Source organism: Rhinolophus ferrumequinum, chromosome 26, assembly GCF_004115265.2.
Source record: "Rhinolophus ferrumequinum isolate MPI-CBG mRhiFer1 chromosome 26, mRhiFer1_v1.p, whole genome shotgun sequence".
NCBI classification, from domain to species: Eukaryota; Metazoa; Chordata; class Mammalia; order Chiroptera; family Rhinolophidae; genus Rhinolophus; species Rhinolophus ferrumequinum.
Genome location: NC_046309.1, coordinates 2,867,568 through 2,894,582, shown reverse-complemented (window position 1 = coordinate 2,894,582; position 27,015 = coordinate 2,867,568). Strand labels below are relative to the sequence as shown.

General features: G+C 43.6%; 1 protein-coding gene across 3 annotated transcripts in view; it reads right to left on the bottom strand.

The window, feature by feature from the left end:
• The window catches only part of XRCC2 (X-ray repair cross complementing 2), a 90,686-nt gene extending 78,110 nt beyond the window's left edge, over positions 1–12,576 (bottom strand). For 2 of the 3 annotated variants that reach the window (XR_004422190.1, XR_004422191.1), the window contains exon 1: positions 12,426–12,469. Coding sequence is in view for 1 of the 3 variants with exons in the window: in XM_033099139.1 (XP_032955030.1) it covers positions 12,426–12,464 (39 nt within the window). In the remaining 2 variants the exon portion in view is untranslated. Of the gene's footprint in view, positions 1–12,425 lie in introns of all 3 variants that reach the window. The other variant, XM_033099139.1, reaches the window with a different exon arrangement.
• Positions 12,577–27,015: the final 14,439 nt, after the last annotated feature.

The following is a 27,015-nucleotide window of genomic DNA, read 5'->3' as shown; positions in this document are numbered from 1 at the left end:
GGACATAGGACCAAATGCTAACTGGGAAGTATCTACCTTCCTAATGTGTTATAATTACCTTTCTCACCATACTTATTAAACCTGTTACACAGGTATCAGCTTTTAACTGCCTGCCCATTATACTGTCAGCTCCTTATCTAGTGGGGGGACGGGACAAAGGAGAAATGTGGAGAAATGCTTCCTTGAGAAGCTCCTACCTGAACTGGTTAGGTAAACGGGGCATAGGCCGCATACCAGGCAGGTGGGATCACATCGGCCAAGGCGCAGAGGTTATCAATGCAGTAAACTATTAGCAGATTTGAATTGCTAGAGCTTGTAGCATGAAACCGGCAGGAGATACTGAAGCCTCAGAAGAGAAGTCAGATCACAGGGCTCAGATACCACGTTTGGGATCCCGCTCTCTGGCTTGTAGACAAGAGCAACGCAGCGAGCAGCAGGCTAGACAGTTCGGAGGAGGCAGCTGGGAACCCAGATGCAGACCTGCTAGGTCACTTCTCTGGGCCCGAGGTTTCTCGTCAGTAAAGGGAGGCTAACAAACACTATCTCCCTCACGAGGGTGCTGCGGGTTCGATGTGTTACAAGCACTTAGAACGATGTATGTCTGAGCTACTATTATTGGAACTTCCAACAGATAATCCTGGGGGCTAGCCGAGGATGGATCTGAGTACAAACGGAGGCGAGAGAAGAGACGCTGGAGCCTGTCAAGGAACGTGGAGGAGTGCCTGCACCGAGTCAAAGTTAGGACGAAAACAAGCCAAACTCAGCGACTGACTCAAATGTCACTGAGGGAAATGCAATCAAAGCTGACTCTCAAGTTTCTTAGGATACAGCACAGATTTGACAACCCAACAAAAGAGAAAAGAGCATATCACAAATGGGAAGAAAAGCAGTCACCCTTTGTGTTTAACTGAAGTGAAGGTTTTGAAAAGATTTCCTGAAGTGATGAAAAGGTTCCATATATTAATGTAGGAAATATTTACTGAGTTTCTATTATGCACAAAGCACCACAGCAGGTAAAATGGAGACTACAAAGATAAAGGTGACAACCTGCCCTCTAAGAACTTGCAGGCTAGGTCTGCTAGGAGATGAGATCTTAGGACAAAACAAGGTAAAGACTGCTACCCACCCAAGACAGAGTGCTTGGAGTTAGAGCAGTCTGAGGGTGGACCTCAGGTCAAAACCATTTTCATAAATAGTAAGATATTACTTGTCTTTTTCACTAAGCTAATACTTGCACTGATGGTGCAACAGCAGCGGTGAGTAAAACTACAGCACAGTCAAGGTACCCAGCACAGTCAAGGAAGTGGCATCAAACGGTGTTAACACACATGGTTCTCTTCACTCGCAGGGCAAACACCCAAATAAGCAAAACTAGTTTTACGTAAGAATGTCTTTGATGAAGCAGTAAAAAGTATCATGACCCCTGAAGACTTTAAAATACTCTTTGTGATAACAGGGGAAGAGTAGTGAAGAATTTAACCTTGACATAAGACACATGGCCTTTGCCCAAGGTTCCTGGGAGGTATCGGAATATCCAAGGTTCTTGGAATATCCTGCCCCATAAAAGTGTCTTTTATGTGTCCCTGGGGACCTTGAGCCACACCAGATAGTCTAACAACAAGGTGGGGGCTCCACGTCAGCTCAAACCACAGGGTGGGGGCTCCACGTCAGCTCAAACCACAGGGTGGGGGCTCCGCGTCAGCTCGAACCACGTGATGCGGGCTCTGCATTGGTTCTAACTCTGGGATCAGCTCTGAGATCAGAGGGGTGGAGACTGAGGTCAGCTGCTTTACTACGTCTACACCAGAGCCATGTAATGACTCTGGACGCCAAAGTTCAGGGGACTGGCTGGCATACTGTCACACACTTGCTGGACTCTACTGGGAGAGGACAACTGGCAGCTCTGTGTTTGGAATGAATTCTTCCGACTTGGTCCCATTACATCTCTTCCCTTGGCTGATTTTAATCTGATTCCTTTCACGGCAGGAAACCATAACCATGAATTGTCGCATCCTGCACAACAAAAGTTGTGGGGAGAGAGGAGGGTGGCACAGGGTTAAGAAATACAGTAGCCAAGAATAGAGTGCAAGCGGGGCCAAGGGACTCCAGCCTCAAGGACTGAGCCCAGAATCGGGCCTACGCATGGGTTTTGTTAGTTAGGTGGGGAAGTAAAGGAGATAAAGCTTGTCAACTTCAAGATCTGTGAATCCCGCACATTACAATGGAAACTGATTCAAGCCAGTCACCCTTGCCTGCAGGCAGCGGGACCATAAGTCCCAGGATAAGTACCTCCCCAAGCGATAAAACCTTTATGCATATGAATAGATGGAGAGTACGTCATTGAGTCACTTCCCCTGCAGGATGTGGGAAGGAATGCCGCCACAGAGGCAGAGGCTTTCCTTAGCCTGGGGAAGGTGGGGGGCTGTGCCCACCTCTATCAACCCCTCGAGTTCTCCAGTGGGTCCCCACGGGGCTGTGTCTGGCTTGGGTTGTCCACCCCCACCCCCGTGGGGAATCTTACCCGTCATTGACGAGCCAGCCATATTTTGGGGCCAAACGGAGGCCATAAGGTGCAAGCACAAAGATGAAGCAAAGTCCCTGAAAAGATCCGTCTCACAGACTCCTTTTTTTAGGGGCAGGTACGAGGAGACAGACGGGTAGGCTGCTGCGTGGCAACAATGAATACAATGGCTTTCAGTGAGTTCTGAGTCCTTCTAAAGAATTCTTAACCCTGAGTGTGGTCTTGGGGACCCCCAAACTTGCAGTTAGTGTTAGAGTGAACATGTTCTTGGGGCCCTCGATTCTGCAGTTGGTGTCTGACGTGAAGGCAGCCTTGGGGACCCCTCCAACTTCAGCGATAAAACACTTCTGCTCCAAACTGAAATATAATAGTCTTTCTCTAGAAAAAGCAACTGTGTGATTGTGAGAGATGGATGCATTTTTCATGGAATAGCCTTTTATTATTTGAGCTTGGGAACACTGTTACCCAGCACTGTGAGCGTCACAGCTTCCCAATACGTGAAGGTCCTTTTTGGTGCAGTCACTGGTGATTTCAATGAGGGCAGCTTTTCTGGATAATTATTTAACAAAATGTGTCAGTACTTGGAAAATCTGCATAACTTAGGGAACCAGTATTTCCAGATGACCAATGCATGATGTCAAATCATTCTGGGGTAAAAGATTCAGTCAGTCCAAGTATAGGACAGACCAATGGGCTTCAATGCCTGAAAACTTTACTGATATAATTTGATACTCTACAGTGCAAATAACTTTTAGGAAAATTACTACTTGTCGAGTTTTGGTATAGTATCAAAGAATAACATCCATAATTACCTGAAAAGATCTTAAAACACTCCTCCTTTTTCCAACTATAGATCTGGGAGAGGCCAGGTATTCTTAATAGACTTTAACCTGACAACATATAGTAACAGTGGAAACAGAAGATGAGAACCCAGTTAACTTCTATTCAGCTAGATTTAAGGAGATTTGCAAACCTGTAAAACTGTCATGCTCACTACATTTTCTTTGTTTAGAAAGATATAGCTATTTTTCATAAAAATATGATATTCAATGGGTTTATTATTGTTACTGATATGTGAATATCAATATTTTAAACTTTAAACTACTCAGTTTCACTGACAGATATAACCCACACAAAGAAAATCTCTTTGGAATCCTCGATAATGTTTAAATGTGTAATGCTGTCCTGAGACGGAGAAGTATGAGAAGTATGAGAACCACTGAGTTAGAAGGTTGAGAGTCCAGCTAGAAAGAGAGGACCGAGAAACCCCCATGGACAAGATGGAGCACATAAAACAACTACAAAATGTTTGAAACGGAGCGTGTACGGATGACTAACATCCTCCGCAGAATGACTGACAGGAAGTTACTCCTATTGTTTGCTCTTATTGTCACTGCTCAGTATTCCAGAACCCGCCCCTCTGAGAACTCCTTGTCAGCTGGTGTTCAACAAAGTATCGTTGTCATTGACCTGACTTGGATACAGATGGTACTATTAGCTGACTTAGCCAATTTGCATCTGACTTTCCACTGGTACTTAAAAATCAAATTTATTTTCAAAGGATGGAAACTTTCCACTATCGAGAATAGTCAAAATAATGTTTTACAATGCCAAAAGCAGAGTGTGCAAAGGGAGTGAAAGTGAACTCCCAGGACTTCGTAATAGATTTACCTTACAAATAATGGACAACATTAACAATAAAGTGACAAGATACCTTCCAATCATAAGCAGAAAATACCCTAAAAATCTGACATAAACCTGATTGACTTATAGAAATTAAAATTAATGATGCTGTCCAGATTTGAGGAATGAAACGAAAGAAATAATTAGCCAATCTGGAGTTTCCGAAGGGCAGAGAGGAGTTTAAGCATCCAGGGTAAAGGGAACCCAAATAAATTCTGCCTGATGTGCCAGTTTAATCCTTTCAGGGAAGATTAACACACTAGGCAATCAGAGCTTGGTGATGGCAGCCGTTCAGATAATTCAACTATTTCTCTTGATTAACTAAGCAACCTTCCTGAGGTCAAATTTCCTAACTGGGAAAGAACATACAGTGGACACATTCATTTTAGTCTATTTGGTGGTTTCACAAATATTGTAAATTATAGATTTGTCATTTGGTTTGTAAACCAGTATCTACTAGGTTTTATTATCATAACAATAGCTATTTAATAATTGCTATTTGTGATTACTGTGGTATCAGCAGTACATAATTCATACACATTCCCTTTTTAATTGCCACATTAACTCTATTTGTTATTGTTCTATTTTTCAGATGAGAAAACTAGCAGACGCCAGAGCCAGGATTTAACTGAGATCTCTTGGCTCCCAAAGCCTAGAATTCCCCTCCCCTCTGAGGCTACGCAGCCTCAGGCAGTTATCACCGAGTCTGATCAAAGCTGAGGAGAGGGACAAAATAGTTTTGGGACCTACGAGCTAAAGATGAAACCAATCTGAGGTCCTGTGCAGGCAACTTTCAGGCCTCTTTCAACCATCTCTCTTAGTATTCCTTCAAGGAGTACTAAGTGCCAACAAGGAGCCCAAATGTTTTCAATAGCCCTAGCTGTTGAAAGTACAGTCTACACAAGGGGCAACACTGTTATACAGACGTTTACTGGTAAACATCTCAGCCGAGCCGTGCAGGAATTGAGCGAGGTCTGGGGATGCAGACATGCAGCAGACACGGCTCCTGTCCCCAAAGAATTTCAATGGGGAGAATCAGAAGTACAATAAAGTACTGTAGGTGCTATAACAGAAATGCACGTGGGGAGCTGTGAAGACATAAAAAAGAGATGGTCAATTCTGACCTGTGTGCGAGGCGCCTTTCATTTGAACGAGAGATTTAGCACAGTTCTTTCAGGTAGGTACACGCTGAGCGTTGACAGCGAAATGCTTTTTCTTCTTTCTACCTGGAACGTCCTTGCCCTGTTCTCTCAACTGAATTCCCTAGGGTTTAGACTAAACCCAAATTCTACACATTCTCAAGATCACCTCCTCCCATGAAGCTATTACATACTTAAGAGCACGTTACCAGCCTGTCTCCCTCATCTGGATGCAAAAGCTTAATAAAAGGAAAGGGATCTGGCTTGGCTGGCCACCAATTCCAAATGCTTTACATTTGGCAGCAACTTAGTAGCTGCCTGGTAAATTGAAGGTAAACAGGGCATAAATAGGTAGAAGTCGGGGAAGAAGAGAGAGTATAAAGAAACTCAAATTGAGATTTTCATATATTTGGATAATCTGTGCAAACTTCTACTAAACAAAAGTCCACGAGACTCTCATGGCTGTCATCAAAGTACTTAATACTCACCAACAAAGTCCATTTTAGAGGCAGTCATACACACTCGATGCCTGTTAAGTAGACTACATTTCATACAGATGTTTTTAAACATCATTTAGTTATGGGAAAGCCTACACTAGAGCAGGAAGGAGTGCTTCAAGATCAAATTAACCAGAAATAAATGACATGAAGGCAAACACGTGTCTATAAGACTTATTTGGGTAAAGGCTCATTTCCCCTGACCTTTTGTGATTAAATCTGTTTGCAGACGGACTCCAGCAGCAAGGTTTCAAACCAGTTAAGTATAAAGGGCTACCCAAAGAAGCAAACAGTCTAAACCACGTGTTCCCAAACCTGCCCTATGGCAGGGCTGGATTTCTACCTACCAATTGAACGCAATTCTTAATAGTTTTACTAATGATATAAGAAGGAAATTTACTTCAGGCAAAAACGTGTGAGTAACTAGAGCACAAGGAAAGGAAGAGAAGGGCAGAATGAACAGGACCAAGGGAAACCAGCAGCTATGTATGTATGTGATCCATGCAAATTTGGCCCTTATCAAGGTAGTCCTTTAAAGAAGAGGACTAATTCTTTTCACACGTGGTATCAGACTCCTCTGACACTGAAAATTAAACCACCTTTCAGGGCACAGTACTAGGCCTGGCTCTTCAATAAAGCTTTTGTCTAAATTATACAAAAAAGACAATTACTCAAATACTATGTGGTGAAATTCCATTCTTTCTAAGTATATTCTCTGACGGGCTGCTGCTTTTACAATCAGTATTTTTAAAAAACAATCATGTATCTGAAGGAAAGAGAGATAAATATATAAAAAGCCAAGCAAAAATTACTACGTATACCTATTTAAGGATTAATTTCTAGCAAAATTTACAAGGACCAAATTTTAAACTTATGACATTCCACAACAAATTCCATTAAACGAATGCTTAAGATTTCATTAGGAAATTATATCACACTGTGCTTTAAAATTTCACTTAGACAATCAACCACATGCAAGATCCCCAAAAAGAGACGGTAAAGCACAGAAGCAACGCTTATACCACCCCCTTGAATGAGGAGAAACTCTGCTGGCCAAACACGTACGGTATTCCATCTCCTCGTTCTCTCTTCCTCAGAGCAGGAGAGATTTTTCTAAGGGGTAATTTTAAGAGCAGGAACTCAAAACACATACATCAGCCTGCTCCTCTCTCCTGCCAGCTTGTCTGCAGGAAATACACACTGTGCCATGTTCCTATGTTTGACAGAAGCAGGGCCTTAGGGGCCTGAGGGATGGACATACGTTAGGGGACAATGTTTTCAGGGCTATACGATCAACTATGAGAAGTCTAGTGTGAGGAGGACATGGGAATGAGCTGAGCACCACATCTGGAAACAGAAAGGTCTTGACAACCTGAACAAGAGCACTTTTAGGGGACCGGTGGAGAGAGAAACCAGATTACGGTGGCCAAAGAGTGAACGGGAGATAAGCACGAGCAGGCAGAGGAAGGTACAAACAATCCTGCTGCGCTGAAGAGAACAGGAATGGGGCTGGAGGGGATGCACCACCATCGTCCGTCGAAGGATTTTTTTTATTTTGTTTTTATTGTTTTATTCTACGATACTGGCGGAAGACGCAAAAGACAGGGCAATGATGTAGGAGTAGGAATATCTGCAGGAATGATGTCCCTGAGGAGGAAAAACGGGATGGATGGAATCCATATCACAAGTAGAGACACTGCCCTCTTTACAAGCAAGAATATTTTATTTTACAGAAGGGAATTCAGAGGGAAGTAGTACATATATTATTATCAATATAGACCTGATGAAAAAGCAAGAGTTGCTATCTTAATATCCAATAAAGTAGATTTCAGAGCAAAGAAAATGTGCAATAAAGAGGGCATTACATAATGATAAAATAATCAATCCACCAGGACGACATATGATCCTAAATGTGTACCTATTAAACAGAGCCTCAAAATACAAGAACCAAACTAATCGAGGTGAAAGGAGAAAGAGAGAAATCCACAAGTTTAGCTGGATCTTCAACACACGCCTCTCAGCACCCAATAGATCTACTAGACAGAAAAGCATCCAGGACATAGATGATCTGAACCACACAATCAGGAGGACTTAATTCGTATACATAAAATGGAACATCCCACCCAACAATAGCAGAATATACTTTTTTTTTCCAAGTGCCCAGGGAATATTCATCAAAACAGATCACATGCTGGGCCATAAAACAAACCTCAACACATTTAAAAGGACTGAAATCATACATAGGATGTTCTCTGACTACAATGGAAACAAACGAGAAATCATAACAGAAAAACAACAGGAAAAATAAGGGCCTTCCTGTCAAATTTCTTGTTTTCTCAATGACACATGAGTTAAGGTAGGAAGAGGGGAGAGGACGAGAAGGCAGGCAGGAAATGTTGCTCTGGATACTGGGACCAAAGGAGAAATCCCAGAGTCTGCTCTCATGTCCCTAAATGGCAGCAGGGAGGCACCAGGTAAACAGTGTAAAATGTCAGGTGTGGTAACTACTATCAACATAGAGAAGGAGTACGTACAGATTAGCAGTAGGAAGGACTGACTGCCTTATACTGGAGGGTCAGGAAAGGCTTCTCCAGTTGACACCGGAGCAGAAGCCTGAAGCAAGTGAGGAAGTGAGCCACGTGAATTTCTGAGGGAACAGCAGTCTAGGCAGATGAGAAGGCTCTGGGGATGAAGAAGAGTTAAGTAGCAGAAACAAGAGTGGGAGATGAGATGAGAAAGGCAGATGAGATCAGAGGTTATGGGTGGGGCTGGAGGGCACTCATGTCAAATTACAAACCCTGCATCACTGGAGGAAATAAGGACTCCGGATATAATTATATTGATAGCGGAGCCTCTGGAAATCTCTGAGCAGTAGTCTGCTTATGTTTTCAATGGATCAGCCTGGCTACTAGGTGGGAAATATACTAGGGTAAGTGTGAAAGGATGGCAGCGGAGACCACTTAGGAGGTTACAGCAATAAAGCAGGTGATGATGACGAGGAATGGCTGTAGTAAAGTGGGCAAATTCATGACATATATTGAAGGTTTAGCAGACAGAATTTGCTAATGAACTGAATGTGGGTTGATATGGGATGTGAGAGAAAAACAACTCAAGAACGACTACGGTTTTTGGCTTGAGCCAGCAGGTAGGACAGTCACCATTTCACAGGACAGGGAAGACGTGGGAGGAAGCAGGTTGGAATGTGGGTGTACGTGGGTGGTGGTAAGTCAAGACTTCTGTTTGGGGCATGTTCAAGTTTTCCTCAATTTTTTAATTTTTGAAAAATTTCAAACCTACAGAGAAACTTCAAGACAGTACAGTGAACACCTGTATACGTCACCTAGATTCACCTATTGCTAACATTTTGCCAAATTTGCTTCAACAGTTTTTTTTGGCTGAACTACTTCCCCTGAAATACTTTAATATACTCTATCTTCTTAGCAAAATGATTTTCTCTTGTCCAAGTTCATTACAATTATCACTAATAAATTTAACACAAGTACACACAATATTCTTCTCTGACATATACTCTTTATTGTATTTTCCCTGGATCCAAAATTTGGTCATGACGACCTACTAAGTTTGGGATGCCCACTACATATCCAGGTGGACAGGTCAAGAAGAAAATAGAACATATGAGTCTGGAATTCAGGAGGAAGGCTGGATTTGATGACACGTTTTGAAGTGAAAAAGTGAACTCATTACTAGGTAAATACAGTTGGACTGGGTGTCCATTGGAGGTTGATGGTTATAACATTAACACGCAATCAGTCAGCCTCCTTGAGATTTTCTCTAGTAAAATTCAGCTGAGTGGGTAGACACAGTGAAACCAGACAGCTGGGCTTCACCACGGTTAGGAAAGCAGGTTTAGGGTGTAAAGAGACAAGGAAGTTGATGGTATTTATAATGGAGTAATGGTAATGATACAGCACCAATTCTTTTCTGCGTGAGAAGGAAAGCAAATAGAGAAGGGGACAGACATTCTAAAACTCTACCACACAAAACCAAAATATAATAAATACTAAACATTTGTATTTAATATTTGCCTCTGGCAAAAAAGGCCACCCTGCACCTTTTCTAAGAAAGGAAAACCTGTTGTTATTATTAACAAATATTTATCAAGTGTTTACTATGCAGAGAATACAATTCTTAGTGAAAAGATACAAATATAAGAACCCACCTCCTAGAGGTACAGCTAAAAGGGAACTGAGAAATCATAGTCTACGACCCTCACTTTACAAAAGTAGAAGCCAAGGTTTAATAAGTTATGCTAAATCACAAAGCTTGTCCATGGCAGAGCCAAGATGAGGACCAAGGTCTTTGAACTTCTCGTCCAGAATTCTCCATCTCAGCTTCCAAAATTATGCCATGAGAACATTTACAGAAGAATGTACAAATGCACCTTGGGAAGTGATAAGTGGGAAGCTCCCTACTTTTCACTTCAGCATTGGAATATTCTCTTATAGGCATGCACTACTTTCATAAAAAATACAATAAAGTTAAAAAAAACAAGCAGAGAGTACAGTATGTGTGGCAACAAAAACTGGACACTTTCAATTTTACATCCACCAATTATTTTCAAACTTAAGGCATTTGCCATTTTTGAGAAAATGTAAAGTACGCCATTATTTAACAACTGTGCCCAAGTGAAGTCATTTGGTGAACAATACCAAAATTCTGCCCAAAATCACTGTCTTTTCTATACTCTCAGAAAGATATGTGTAAAAATGCCATTGCTACTGTGCAAAAGGTAAAAAAAAAATGATTTTATTGAGCCCTTTAAATAAAGGGCTCATTATTTAAGTTTTCTACTCGCTATCTGGTCTACCATAAACTGCATCCCAAGGATCCGTTAAAATATTCTTCGCAACTTTGTTTTCTTGGAAGACCCTGTGTGAAATGTCTTTTCCCTACTATTGAAAAGATGTGGGAAAGATTAGCTATGTTATAAGATGGCAATCCCATCGAATTAAACGTTTTAAGTGGCTTATTTCAGTTTGTTGGGATAGTTTATGGCTTCAGATCTCCTCAACACGTCTCCAAGTGGAACCCACTGGGTAGACTATCGTGCAAAGAAAGAAAATAGTACGCAAACAAATTAAGCGACGGCCCTATGGTGCCTCGTGCTTAAGGGAAGGGGCTTGCTTCGTTGGCTGTGTCAAACCACGAAAAAGAATAAAGTACCAACAGCCCCATTGCCTCTTCTCCTCTCCACCCCATGGTACTCCCGTAATAGGACAGAGGAAATCGGCTTTGGGATCTGCAGGCGGACATGGCCGCCGAGCGCGGGAGGCTAAAGGCCTCGCGTACTGACGTGACCGTGCGGGGCTCCCACTTCCTGGACGCTGGGCTTGTTCTGACTGCACAAGTCATCCGCGTCTAGCCTGGGCCTCGCACGACGGCTTAGTAAGGAAGGCGGTAACTGAACCAGCTCTCACACCTGGCGCTGCTTCTTCTCGTCGGGACCAGGGGCGGCAGACTATGGCCAGCAGGCCAAATGCAAACGTTCACAAAGTAAGTTTCGCCGGAACACGGCGGGCCCTTGTTCCCATCCTCAGGGCTGCCTTTACCCTGGAATTGCCCAGCTGAGTCGGAGTGACAGCGACCACTGGGCCTGCAAAGCCTAAACGTGACTACATTTGCTGAGTGTTGAGCGGCTCGCCAGCTCTCCCTCACCCACATGGAAGCTCCTGTCCCTCAGTTTACTTCTCCCTCACTGGCTTCGTTCCAACCACTGTAACCACCGGCAGCTCCCTAAATGAGCCATGCTCTTCTCGCCAAACGCAGAGCCCACCGACTCGCCGCTCTCCAGCGGCCTGAAATCTTCAGCTCGGCCCGTCCCGGTCCCGGTCCCGGTCCCGGTCCCAGGTGGCCGGCCAGGACGCCCGCCCCCCTCCCGGGCAGCCTGACATACGCACCCGCTGTGACTTTGGCGTCAACCTCCTGTACTAACTCTGATCGGCAGTACTTGTTTCTCCCGTTTCTCACCCCTGTTCCTTAACCAGTGGGTGACACGTGCGTACTCAACGCTTGACACTTGTCGGTTCGATTCCTTCATAAATTCGTGCCGGACATCAAACGGCTTGTGTGCCTCTGCAGATACGTCGTGGGGCTGGACATGTGGCCGGGGCCGGCGGGCTCGCCGCCCTCCGCACAGACGCGCGCGTCCCCGGCCGGCGTCCGACAGGCTCCCGGCAGCGGGCTTTCCCTCCTCCCGCGCGGCCCGCCCAGCGCACCGTCTCCGCCCGGAGTCCAGCAGCCCGGGGTGGACCACGATCCCGGCGAGCAGAGCTGGCAGCTGACCCCGTCCGTGCACGCGGGTAACCCCCCGCAGCCACCAAGGACTTCCTCCGCCTCCCCTCGGAGCGTGCGCGTCAGGCCGCCCGTCTCAGGGGCTCCCGCGGCCCCGGGGGGCTGCGGCGCACAGGGGGAGGCGAGCGGCGGGGCGGGGGTGGCGGGGCCGGGGTGGCGGGCGTCCTCCAGGCCCCGAGCCGCACCACCGGCCAGGCCGCGTCGCTTCCGGCCTCCCCCGCCCGCCCGCGGCCCTGTCGTCTTCTCCCTCGCTCCCACCCCGGCGCCTCTCACCTCCGTCCCTGACTCGGCCCTGTGGAGGTCACTACACATCGTCCCGAAAGCGCCGCGCACCAGGTACTCAACTTTCCCGCCACCGGCGGCGTTAACCACCGGCGGCGACGTGCCCGCCAGTCAGGGCCGCCCGCCAGCCAGTCAGCGGCGCTCCTCCGCGGCCTCAGAGGCGCGCGTGCGCGCGGCGCCCGCAGGCGGCGCCGGGCATGCGCAGTAGGGCGTGGGCCCCGCTCTGGTGACGTCAGACGCCGTCTCCTGGGAGACCGAGAGACAGCTAGTGATGGTATTTTTCTTTCCATATACTTCATTTCGTTTTCATTAGGTACAACTCACAGCACGTATAATACTTATTATTTTTTTACTATTAAAATATTCATTGAGAAAGCAGGCTTTTCTGTCCATTCTTGGGTTAAAAGCCTCTGGCTGGCTGTGCATGTGATTCATGGTTAATTCTGAAAAAAAGAAAAAGCAAAAGTACACTAAATTTAAAAGAATTTTAAAAACATACCAAGCCTGCACATTTATCAAGTTCTTTTTGGAGGTAGAAGAATTCTATTACTATTGGTTATCAAGTTCATTCATTGAGCTAACTAGATAGAATTAAATCAATATATGATAAAAGATAGATGGATATTGAGTATTTACTACATGTCAGGCCTTGTGCCAAGTTCTCGGAAGACCACAAAAAATAAGAGACATGCCTGAACGGAGTTTACAACCTAGTAAGTGATTCACTGGAATGTGTTTTTAAAAAACTCCCTTTCCCACAGGTGTATCTATTGTTTCATCGAGCAAAACTGTGACGTTGACACTGTCCCATATATTGAGTTCTTAATTCCGGTGATATTTTTAATCCTGTAATTTGCATTTAATTCCATTTTATAGTATTCAATTCTCTGCTGAGTTCTAGAATCTCCATTTTTGCTTAGAACATATTCAGCATAGTTATTTTTACACATTTGAGTAAGAACTCCATTACTTTGCTCCCTTATGGGTCTATTTCTATTGTCTATTGTTTCTCTAGGTTTCAACTGACTTGGCTCCTCATAAGCCTATTTATTTTTTTATTGTGTACAAGACAGTGTATGTTAATTATCACAGAAATCATTTGAGTCTAGTATAATGCTATCTTTTGCTGGAGAAGATTGATTTGCATTTGCTTTCGGCAGATGGTTACACACACTAGCAATTCCAGACAAGGCTGCTCCAGTACAGGCCTTAAGATGATTGGAAGCTGGGATTCTAGTCGTCCTTCTTCCTAGAGTCTAACCCTTGAGTTTCCCAACCCAGAGTATGGGTTTTGTTTTGTTTTGTTTTGTTTTGTTTTCAGAGCTCCCCCTCATTGTAGGTCCCCCTCACATGGTTGTCAAAACATCTGCTCAGCTTCTCAATCTTTCAGTTGCTTTTTTAGGAATTGGCAGAGGCCATGGAAGAACAGTAGACCTAAAATTGGATGTACCTCCTTGGGTTTAATTCTCATTTAGATCTCAGCCCTATAATTCTTTACTGTGTTGTTAGATCCTTCAGTGCCTTTAAACAAATTCTTCTTACGTTTTGTGCAGTTTTGCTAACTGTTCTCAGTGAAAGGGCTGTTCCCCATTATCTAGTCTGCCGTTTTCAGAAGACATCTAATTCAATCCTTATTAAAATTTTATTCTTACCAGATAAGCTAGTAGGAAAAAAAAACCACATTTTTCTCTTTTTTTCAGTGTCATTTTCTGTTTTGTTACTCATTGGTGAAAATGCTATTAAAGCACTTTCTAAAAATAACTGAGAAGCAAGGGAGATGGCCAAACAAGATAAAGGACAAGATCTGGTTAATTCACGAGCTGTATAGTTGACCTGAACAATGGAGACAAAAGAAACATTTCCCAAATTAGGTTGAACAGATACTCTCCTTTTAAAAAGGCAATCACATTTTCAACATTTATGCATTATTTGTTCCCTGAAGCACATGTCTCTTTATGCAAAGCATTAGTAATCAGGTAGTTCATTGAGTAGGACAGAACTTGGTTTTTACTTCCTCAATGACCTGGGCTTGTACAGACCATATGTTGCACCAAGGGTATAGGCAGCACATGGCTGAAGGTGCAAGCAAGGCAGGTGACCTCATAAAAAAGATTATCAGGCCAAGTCAGGGGTCAATACAAAATACATCAGTCAAAGCCTGGGCCGCATCCATAAGTCAAAGTGGACACAAGCTAAGGAGGTAAGGTGGCATTGGCAGTCAGCAGGCCGCAGTGCCCGGGGGGCGGGGAGGGGGTTAGGTCAGCAGAGTTGGATAGAGCAGGGGCCCCTGGAAGGATCCAGTGAGACACTGGAATTCAGGCATCTGTTTTAACTTCCTTCTGGTCCACAGCCAGCCTCGTTCTGAAGGAGACCTTCCTGGAAGGATGCAAGGGAAGAGAATTTCATGCTGGTTTCTATGGGCAGAGAGGGAAACGGAATTCTATCCCTCTCCTGACAGAAGCAATTACAGCCTCCAGAAACAAAGCCCAGGGTATTTCCCCAGAGTTGATCCTATTTCTCTCCCAGGTTGACAACTACCCCAGGACAGGGATAATGGTTGGTGATAATATCTGCCACTGTGCTGATTTGAAACTAAAAGAGGGATTAAATACACAAGCAGAAAAGCCTGAGGAGAAAAACAAGACAGGGTTGCAGACTTTTCTCTGCCTCTGATAACCACTGCCGGTTCTGTGTTGTGCTTCGGAGAAGCTAATGCCCCTTCTGTCCGGGAACCTGGAAAGAAACAGGGTGGATCAAAGCCTCCCCACTTTCCCTGGCTCTCCTGTCTCATCTGTCTTCACCTAAGTTATTCATAGCATCTTTACACTATTTTAGTGATGCTGCCAGGAGCCAGTCCTGACCCAAAGCAGGAATTCCTTTTAAAGCATTCTCAGCAACGGGTTAACAAGACTGCTCAAGCACCATCAATGTCAGAAAAATTGTTAGGGCACTCCTTTCACTTTCATTTTATTATATATTAAAACACAAGCAGAACAAAAGAGTATACTGAGCAGGGTAATTCTCCATCCTACTTCTGTTGTCCCTCTCCCTCTGGCAACCATGGTTAAGTCTCTACGCATTTTTATAAGAGGGTTTTGTACATGTATTCATATGTATGTAGCATGCGTCCTTCAACCAGCACCACGCACACACTTTATTTAAAACACAATTCTATGTTAAATTTCACTGTGAGCACTCTAATTGACAGAAAATTGTACCTAAAATTGAACTAGAATTTCTGTGGATTTCAAATGGCTGTCCTTGCTTTTGCTTCTAGAACTTCACAGAATGAGTCAGACTCTTCTATGCAATGATGGTTCTGCAAGAATTTCAAGACAGCTCTCTTCTCTACCTTATCTTCTCCCACCCTGCATCTCTCCCATTGCCCATCCCTTTACTACCACACAATTCATTTCTGGCCAACATGTCTGGAGCTCGTTTATTCTTCCTGTGACATTGTAGAATTAAAATAATTATGCTTATTTCTTGCCAAAGAAAAACATTCAGAGCAATAAGCTTGCTTTGAGTTAAATAAAACAAGTTAATCACTTTCGGTGGAAGGTTTGTTTGTTCTTGCTATCAGAGCACTATTACGCCATTATACAGTTGCATTATGCTATTCTAGCATTGGGTTACAGAATGGTCCCTTCTGAAGACTTCATATCTGAATTTCACTTGCATGAATTAGCTAATCAGATACTCATGTAATTTTTTTTTTCACAGCTGGAAAAGTAAACCTTAAAAATCTAGATTACTTTTTAAAAATCTGTAGAGTATATCTTCTAAAGTGGAAAAGAGATTAAGTATATTTTACTGTATAGCATGTTTATAGAAACTACCAAGTTTACTTACTGAAATGAAAATAAAAGGATTAAACCGAAGGACAACGTCAATGCCCAGCGATATAAAATCTCTATTAACCAGAAATCGGTTAACTCTGATAGTGATTAGGCTTTCTTCCTCGGGGTTATGAAAACGGAGCTACTATGGGACCTACATGTATGAAAGAATTTGTGCTTGACATAAAGATCAAAACACGGGAATGCTGGAGATATTTTAGGATGGGAAAACTTTCCCCACTTTTTTAAATGTGCAAGAATGACAAACACTGGATCTAAGCCCGAAGACTTGGGTTTGTGTTCCAGCTTTGCCTCTTGTTCATTTTGGATCTGTTTGGGCTACAGTTTCCTCCCAATGCCACCATCTTCATCATCATCATCAATAACTAATATTTAGTGAGCATTTCCTCTGGCCACTGTACTGAGTGCCCTACTTACACAGACCATCAGCGATGAGGGCCGTATTCCCATCAGCTCTGTGTTACAGGTGAGCAGCAGGTCAGAGGGGTTCAGGAGCTCGCCCAGAGTTCACAGCCCACAGCGGGGGAGTTGGAATTCACATGCAAACAGCCTGAGCCCTCCCTCCCCCCACTTAGCTGAATTTGGGGGATGATTTTTTTCTAAGTGCTTTCTTGCTTGTATTTCCTTCATTCTATTCTACTGAAGTTCTGCAAGTCACTTTCTCAGATACATCGTTCTTTTCCAGAGAATCTTAACTGGCTCTTGCATTGCACATGTTAAACCCTATATTTGCTAACCTGGCATTCCATGCCTTTCACAATATGCTCCAATTCATCTTTCTAGAAGTCTCTCACAGAGGTTTACCTACCCACTGCCCCTCGAGCCAGAGTTGTGCTTTTCTGACTTCTATTCATTTCCTTGGACCGAAAGACCTCTCCTCTCAGGTACCACCCTTTTGTGGAGCCAGATTATTAGTCTGAGGGATCGCCTTCCCTCCCCTGGAAATCCTACTGCATGGACTGTCCAGTTCATGTAATCTCCTTAAATACACCATCGTGTGCAGTTATTTGTGTACATGAATTCTTTGTACACGTACAAAGATGGGAAACAACATACAGCTGTTTCTACGCCCATCCTAGGAACTCAGTGAATGTTGAGAACACAAAGACTGGGGGCTTTTTCGGGAAGTGGGGCTTGAGGTGCCAGAGGGGGTGGGATTGCTCACAAGTCCTGCCCTGAGCGCTAGTGAATGGCCTTGGAAGCAGACCAGTACTAGCAGCTTCTTTCAGTATCACTCCTACTTTGTTTTGCCAAACTGCAAAGCTGTTGAGCCTCAGGCCGTAGGAATGAAGTCGAGCTTCCCTCCAGTCAAAGCCAGTGCCTGGGGCTTCACGGGCCGCAAGTTTCCTAGGGAAAGAAAATCTGAGCAGCCTTCAGTTTCAGGACAGTTCTTCACTAGAATCTCTCTCAGCCTGTCTTGAAACCAGAATTTGAGCCCCGGTTTTAGGTCGAATGGATTATGTAATCGAGTTTACAAGGACACCCTGCAGTCCAAACTAGCCCTGCACTTTTTTTCTGCAGCGTCCCTCAGAAAGCTAACATCAATTGCCGTGAAGTAGACAATTACGAGTGGTTCTTCACCTCTTGACCATAAAGGTTCAAAGTCCTTTAGTAGGTGGGCCTGAGAAAGAAAACCGGTCCTTCCAGACTGGACAACACTGCCTCCTAGTGTGTGAGGGAGACACTGCCTAACATGTGTGGACACCAAGCCACGGTGGGCGGGAGACAAGGTCTTTGCAGTAGGTCTGAGTGAGTACTTACTGATCAGTGTAAACCTCACGGGTGTAAGAGTTTAATCACAAAGTGATCCCAAATAAGGAACTGGCCACTCTTCGTGGCTAGGATTCCAACCGAGTCTACAAACTCGTCTTCATGAGCCCGGCAGGGAGGCCTGAGATCACAGGAGCTGCGGCCAAGACTTTCCCGTCAGGAAGGCATCCACTTTCCTCAACTTTTCAAATGTCATGGGAGCCCCAAAATGCTTTTGAGGGCCACATCAGACTCTAAGTCCCCAGTTTGCACCGAAAGGATGCTAAATGACAGAAAAGAGGTTTTTCTTTCTCTTGGAGTTTCTTTTGTTCCCTGAGAGCTTGCCAGAGCTAGTGAGCCATGCGACAGAGCTTGCACACCCAGGCTGCTTGTGTTTCCCAGTGTGTGTACCACAGCACCACGCTGACACTGGGCTTGCAGCCAGGGTCAGCTCCACAGGGCAGGACCTGTACAAACAGGGCCCTGCACTTAGGAGGGTCCCATACTTGGTTCAGCACTACTGACACTATCTTGAAATTTTTCATACTCTTTGAACTGGGGCCCCCACATTTTCATTTTGCACTGGGACCTGAAAATTCTGTAGCTGGCCCTGCATTTAGTATAATTTGCTACACTTGCCTCTTTTCTCCCTACTTCTGTACACGTTCCATGTTCTTGGTGCCATCCTATGCTCTAAATCTTGCCCAGAAAAAGAGTCTGGACCCACCTGTTGTCTCCCAACTCCAGCATCTGAGACTAGAGGTGTGTATCTGTTTTTCAACTGCACCTGCAGTAGTCACCCCACAACCCGGACGGTGAGGCCCAAGCATTGTCGTGGTTTATCATCTCTCGTTGGATGCTGTCCAGCTACCATGTTTATTCTTTTTTTTTTATGTTAACTGGTAATGGGTTTATTCTTGTTATTTTTCTTTTTTTCCCCATGTTTATTCTTGTTCCCCAGCTGTGTCTTTAAAATGGTCAGTAACTCGTGTGGGCAAACCCAGGTATCAGGTACAAAGGCACCTGGGGCTAACTGCTGTTTGCCTTAGGGAATTATCCTGACACTCGTGTGCATGTGTGGTAGAAAGAAAAGCAGGTTTATCCAAAACGCCAGCATTCTGAGGACGGTGAACTCCTGTCCAAAATGCATCCCTGACACACGGTTTCATCACAAATTTCCTTGCACTCATTGTACCTCCTTTCCCTGCCCACATGTGGCAGGTTTCTGCTCGTCTATGTGAGTGCCCATGTGCCTACCTACCTGATCATCTTGTCTTCTTCCGACCTACAAGCCTATAAAATCACACACGGAACACCAACTACGTGCAAAATCATCCTCTACACTCAACTCTTCTGGCTGGACTAATAATCAAATTAACACAACACAGACTAACAAGAGAAAAGCAAATTCAAGTTTTATGACTTCCGTACCTCCTGTATGCAGGGGACAGAGACCCAGGAGCATTAAGTGAGTCGCCCAAACGGCGGGAACCATCACCTTAAATACCACCTCAGCTAAAGACAGAAGGTGACGCTGAGTGCAGGGTCAGTTACTGGGGGTTACCAGGAAAAGCACAGAAATCAAGGATAAGGTGGTGATGCAGATTTAAGTCCCCACCTGCGCCACTAGCTAGCGAGGGCATGCGGGATCCAGTGCAAAAGACACCATTACAGACAGAGATGGCCCTTATAAATGTAAAGGCCTTTTCTTACAAAGGTTTTCAGAGCTTCTCCCAGCTCTGCTGGTTCTTAAAATCAGCCAGCCTAAAATAATCACTATCCCAAAGAGGTATATTTTGGGGTGGCACACTGTTCTCTCCTTATACTTCATGTATATCATCTTTAAAAATCTCTCACTTATTCCTAATCTTCTAGCCCTGATACCATAGTTTTCTAGATTTCTCGGATTCTCATTACTGCTAGCTTTCTCCTTCCTGTCTCTATTTCAGTCCATCTTCTAATGGCTGTGAGAGTCACCTTTCTAAAAGAGCAGTCCCTGAGCCTATGGGTCAGATATAAGAAAATGTCCGTCCATTGGGCTTCCCCTCCCCCTTAGCCCTTTTCACTTCTTTTACGGCACTTTCCTTGAATTATAACAATTTGTGTGCTGGTCTGATGTGATGGCACAGTAAGAAAATGAGACAAGTTTCCAAAAGCCATTCAATAAAATCAGCTTTGATTTTTTTTTTTTATATAGTCACATCACCTGGCTGATTAGACATCTGCCACAGTAAGAGAATTCGGTGGGCATTACCAACATTTTTGCAGACCGATAACGAACATCCCTAATGACCCAGAAAACACTTCAGGCTCTGCAACAAGAAAAGCTCAACCTTTGAAAGCAGAAACCTTTTTCAATGACCAAAGAATCACCTTTGGAAACGTCGTCTTCGGGCCAGTAGAAGACGTAGACAGATTCTCAGTCTTATGGCTTTAATGACACAATTACGCCACCCTCCTTATTTAGTCTGGTTCATTAAGCCCCGGGTTTCCATGAACTAAATGCAGTCCTTTTGTGGCCAGTTGAGGTAATAAATAGTGAATGGCACCTTCCTGCAGCCACCCATTTGATTAGCTTAAAATGACCTCATACTGGGTTTCCATCCTAGCGTGACTCAGACTGATGTCATCAGATCCTGCTAAATGACTGCTGACTCCCCAGGGCTTTCAGCACCGTCCCCAAAGCTGCAACAGAGGGGATTCTTAAAAGCCTTTTATTCAAACTTTTTTTGTGTGTGGATGTCGTACAATGGGGCTTTAGCCTTGAGTTAATTGTCTCTGTTGACATAGTAAGTCTTTAATTTTCAGTGCCTTGCATGCAAACAGCTTGTTGAGACCGAGCCACCCCTACATTTCCAGTTTTTAGTAAAAACCACCTTCTAGTAAAATTAAATGTAGTTTAAAAAAAATATCTAAATCCAAGAACTAATTTCCTATTAGAGAATATTAGTGTTTCAGCTCATGAGTTATTAGTAATAATACCTGACATTTGGATCACTCCTCTTATTTCATCAAAGCACTTTCACATTTGTTACCTTATTTGACCTTCCCATAAGCCTTTCAGGTAGATAGAAAAGGCATTGTTAGCGCTCCTGTTAATGGCAAGGATCAGTGAGGTGGTCAGGATCAATGATCTAAGTGGCAGAAGGAGAAATCCAGTCATGTCTACTGAAGGAGGCTGATGCCACGTCTTTCTAATTATAAGTAATGCCTTAACATTTTTCTTTTAGGTGGACTAGTGACCCTAGGAAATGGGACATAAGAAGAGATGGAATGAGGGAAAAGGGAAGGAGACAAAAGACATCTAATCTCAACTCTACCGAACCTGAAGAGAAATATATTAGTTTTACAAAATGAAGGGGTGTTTAGCACAGAAAGTTCTTAACTTTCATGGCTGAAAAGTCTTTTTGTAAGAAAGGTTTTATTGAGCCAAAAATGCTAGCCAAAAGACCGGTCTTGGGTCACAGACTCTAAACCACCGACAGCATGACTAGGGAGAAAAGACAGCATGGCCATCGTCCCAGAGTTTTGCAAACATTTTTTTATACATCAAGCAGGGGGTAGGGGGAAGAAAGAGGTACTCTGAAAGAATTTCCATGAGCTATAGGCAAAGGGGCGGGAGAAGGTGAAGTGGGGCCAGCTCTGGGATAGCAGAATCCGCACAAAGAAATGTCCGCTCCTGTGGGCAGCAGTCTGGAGAGTCCATGTGTAAACGTCAGACGGAGGCTCCTGGACTGAGAGGAGGCCTGGCTAAAATAATCTGTGAAAAAAGCCACCTGGAAATTAATCTGAAGTTCCAACAGGCAAAATAGGAATGTGAGAAGTCTTGTGAGCTGGCACACAGCCATTTAACAGACTGTCTCTTTCTCTCACTCTGGCCGCTGCAATTTAATTTAGAACATCTCAGAACTCTTGTGTTTTTTTTTTTTCATCATGGGCATCAATACTTTCAAATTTACAGCCTCCTCTTTTTACAGAAAACTTCCGGATTTTAAAATATCACCCTAGAGAACAGCTAGAATTTAAATGTTGGGGATATTTTAAAAGTTAAGAACTGTGAAATCAAAGAGACAAAAAGCATGTACATAAGAAAAGAATATCTCTGTTCCACAGCCAGAGTCAAGCTAACCTGAAGGAATAAAAGATTTCCCTGCTGTCTGAGGTCCTACCCCTGGACGGGTCAATCTGAGTGATGTCCAGGCTTTCACATGGACCCCTATGTGCTCCCATCTCTTTCTTCTCTACTAGTATTAACCTGCTCTCAGGTGGCAAGAACTCCCACCCACACTTCAGCAGCTGAATTATTTCTCTCTGACTTAATCCTGCCCATCCTGGCCGATTAGCCCGCTGAATAGATTGATCAGGTGTTGACTCTCTACATAAACTCTTTCTAAGGTGGATTTGGAAATCCAGAAAGGTTGAGAGTTTGGTACTGGTGTTGACAACGAAATGCTAAAAAATAATGTGTCCTGAATAGATATTTTCATCCGGTTTTCTAAAGCAGCCAGCGGGGCTGGTGATCAATAATCATTCCACTGTCTATTGAGCACTTATTTTGTGGTCTCCACTATAACAGGCACCAGCTTACATTTGTTAAGTGCATCGCTGGTTCCTAAAGCACGTTCATAATCGTTTGCCACGTAATCTCATAACCTCTGAGATAGGTCAATAGCATAGGTATTATAAACAGCAAGGGAGACAGAAAGGTAATGAAATAAGTTCAAAAAGAGAGGGTCCAGGTGGTGCAGTAAAGGTGTGAAGATGCATGCAGGGCGACAGAGAAGGGTGTGGCCCATTCTACTCTCCTGGGGCAGGAGCAAGGAGGAGAAGACGATCCGTGACCTGAGTTTTGAAACAAGTAGGTACATAGTAGGTGAGTTTTGAGATAAGGCAGGGAATGTGGGGTGGGCCAGGAGAAGAGGTGACATTGGCACGGAAAAGATTCCAAGAGGGGTGAGCAGAGCTACGAAACAAAAGTGTGTAGTGAATTGCAATGAGGTTCTAGGCTGAAGACGTGAGGCTAGAGATGCTGCAGGTCACAGAGGGCCCAGTATCCAATCTTAAAGGTAACCTCTGAGGTGAGGAATACATCGTTACCATGATCAGATTTGAGTTTCCTCTGGCATGGAATTTGGGAAGTTATTCAGGAAGTTATTCAGGAAGAACAACTGCAAAAGCCAAGGTAAGAGAATGAGGATATGAAATAAGGCTGTAGCATTATGGGTGGTGGGGATCTATACAAGGGAGACCATAGAGGGAAATCGAACAAGAATTGAATATAGGGGCTGGGGAAGAGTAGGGAGATGATGGGAAAAATTGTCCCAAACTTAGAACAAGGTCAAAAGGTAGGCACACAGCTTTTCAATGACATTGTATAAGAGCAAACACCCACCCAAGGATTATCAAGGTGATGTACTTTGTTCCACTCACTATTCACTAGGGCCTAAAGTTCCCAGACTTAGAGCTCTAAGTTACATGCTAACTTGTATATTTTTGTCTAGTAGAGATGCAAATAATTTCTCTCCAGGGGAGGGGGGAAAAACAACAACCAAGGTTATGTTCTATTGCCCTCTAGGATATTAGCCAGTTTTAAATCCAATCCATCAATCTTATCCTAATTGGTCTTTGAACCAGTCTCAACATCTTACCATTTCCCGCATTAATTAGCGAGTTGAAAAAAAATATTTGACAAGTGTTCATTTTATATTTACACAAGAATCATGATTTCATCATTTTGAAAATGATACTTTTTTAATAGAGTACATGCAGGACTTTGGGTATCTGGCTTTCGTGACCATGTGGAGAATGATGACTTGTCTCCATAGAGAGAAGATCTAGTTTGCTGGCAAAGATGGTAACTTAACTCTTTGCCTGTGCTTGAACTTGAGGTGCCCTTGGGACGTCTGAGGCAAATATCTACTGAACTTCCTAGGTAATGGAGAGAGGAAAGAACTTGGGGAGTGAAGTTACTGCAGCAAAGGTATTAGAGTGCTCTCTGCAAGTATACTGCACACACACACACACACACACACACACGCAGGACAACACTACTGATATTTGAAAATTTTTTTCCATCGGAAAAAAGGAGTGCTCCTCAAGTTCCATGCACTGAGATGGAGAGCCTTCCAAGTAATTTTTTAATCAAATTAAGCTGCAGAATAATTACTTTCAATCCACAGATACTCTGAGAGTCACACTTGACAAATTAATATAACACTCTTGCTGCAACTCTGTAGTAATCAGACCAAACAGAAGGAGACCAGCCTTTGCTTGTCATCAGAAATAATCTTCGGATATTATTTGTGTTCACAAGGTGGGGAGACTATTTAAAAATTTATCCAAAACTTGGAAATAGGGTCAAAAGGTAGGTGGCATGTCCTTTCAAAGCCACAAAGCCCACCACCCCGGGTTTATCCAGGAGAATGTACTCTTTCTCTTACACTCGAGTATAAGATGCTGTGATAAATGCTTGGTACTTTGCAGGAATATACACTTTGAATTTTTCTTCAAATATAAGGTATCATTTTCCCACTCATTAAACTCTAAACACTTCATTTAAAGCAGGTTTTTTTTTTCCCTCAAAAAAGCTGTTATAAACTGATGGAGCTCTTTGTGATGAAGGAAATATTTTACTATTTTAGTTGAATATTACTTACGTCTTTGTAAGTATTCATATTAACTGATCAAATCTTCTAACTTTCCATTTGTCTGTCTAAGACATTGACCGACAGCACAGTGCTGTCGATGGCTGACAGCAATCAATCAATCAACTATAAAGCACACCTATGAGAACAAGGCTTGTCAGTCCTTTTTAATTTTCTTCTCCAAGGGAGTGACTGTTTTGATTGCTAAAGATAGCGAAGCAAAAGACATGCAATATTTTGATTTTCACAGAGCATTTAAGTTTCATATTTTGAATAACACAGTCAGCAGTAGCTATAATTTTTTTCTTTTAATTAAATGCTTCTGAATACACATCTCTATTCAGGATGTCACAGCATTATAAAGTAAGGCGGGGGGGAAATTGTCCCTTGATAGTTACACATCTTGATTTTGGGGCTGATTTGGGCTTTTCATGTCTCTTCCGCTTGAGAGCCAGTGGGGTGAGAGTTTACAATCATTTGGACTTCCACTCAAAGGTGAGCTGAGAAAATACAATCAAAGTAACTGAAAATTAACCAAGCTCATGTTACTGCTTTTTAATATTTCTAAGAACAGACGGTTATAATAAATGGTCAAATACATGTTTCTCCCCATTCCATGGCGATAATAGACAGTGAGCTGTAAGGCTGCCCACGTGTGGACATATCCTGGCAGAAGGGAACATTTGAGCAAAGACCTACACGTTCCGTGCACTACTGACAGGCAGTAATGAAACCAGAAGCTTTGGGAAGATTTCTTTTAGGAGAAGAGGGTAACACCCCTCTGGAATAGCTTTGTCCACATTTCCTCCAGGTTGAATTTCTGGTGGCAGGTCTGCATTAACTCTACACCCAAAACTTGCAGAGTGTAAGATGTGAAGGACACTAGTTATATTGGGAGTCCAAGGGGAAGCGTGGGTGCCGATGGACACACGCATGGCCTGTATTTAGAAAATGAGAACGGTGGAACTAGAGATTACAGTCCAGTCCACTTTACTTCAATTCTAAAAATGTTCAGAAGGCCACTTGCAAAAATCTCAAACGTTGGTTTTTGTGAAGGACACGTTTCGACAGACCAATCGTAATTTTCTTCAATAGTGATTAATTAACGGAAGAGCTTAGAACAGGCAGGAGACATTTCAATCACAGTGAATTTTAACCTTTAAATGCAGAATCATGCAAGTGCTAGTAGGTTGTGAAATACCTGGAACCTATTAATGCTGGGTTGAATGTATTCCACAAGAAATCATTACCTAAGTGTTAGCATGAGTGAGGACACAGCACGCATCTATAGACCCTTGCAGCAACTTCTCAAGTCCAAAAGAGCTCTGAAAACACAAGGTTTTTTTTTTGTTGAGGATGCAGCAATCATTTTTGGCTGTAAAACTTGACCTGAACGGATGGGAGGCTATTTTTAGTCTTTATCCTACTTAGTGTGAAAACTCAGAGGTTTCAGTGCAGAAATATTAAGGTGATGGTTGGTGGGGTGCTGCTCCAGCACCCGCTGATGGCACGAGAGGCTGTGTCTGTGCACCGATTCCTTTCTCAAGTTTAAACGATTCTGAGTTCTGAAACACGGCTAGAACTAAGGGCATGGATGAAGGATTGCATGTACATATTAAATATTTTCTCTTTGCTTTTTAAACAAAAATAAAGGATTAAGACAGGCATGCATGACATTTACGAATGATACTAAATTTCCAGAGGTAGCACTGGCTACCTTTAGTTCACAGAACTAGAGGAGTTTTTGAGAAGGACCACCTGGTCTGACCAACGCCGTTCCTTTACAAGCGAGGTAGCTGAGACGAGGGGGGCCATGTGCTTTGCTGAAGGTCCCATATTTGGAAACTCGTAGACACCCTTCCAAACGCTGTTCTCATGAGCTGTTATTCCAGGTCCCTGCCTATAAACCCTTCCTAGCTCCTGTCCAGCTGCAGAATTGAAATTCTGCAGCCTTTAGTTTGGTCCCGCTAATCCCTGAGTCAAGGAAGAAGCAAACAAACAGGTTAGGATGGCCTTCGTCCCCATTGGGGGAGGGGGCATCCCCTGAGTTGCCCTCAGGCCTGGGACCTGGTTACTGCCGTGAGGACTTTGGGTTTGGCAGCCTGCTCAGTGGCACCTTCTCAGGGTGACCCTTACCACCGTCCTGCTGGGTTTCAGCCTGAGGCTGGGTGCAAGGACTTCTCATCTCCATCTTCCTAGAGCACTGCTTTCCAAACTGGGGTAGATACGTCCGTATAAGACTATAAGACGTATATAAGACATATAAAATGTATACAAGATGTATCCATATATGCATTGCAGGGAACATAGAAAGAATTTGGACTGCTG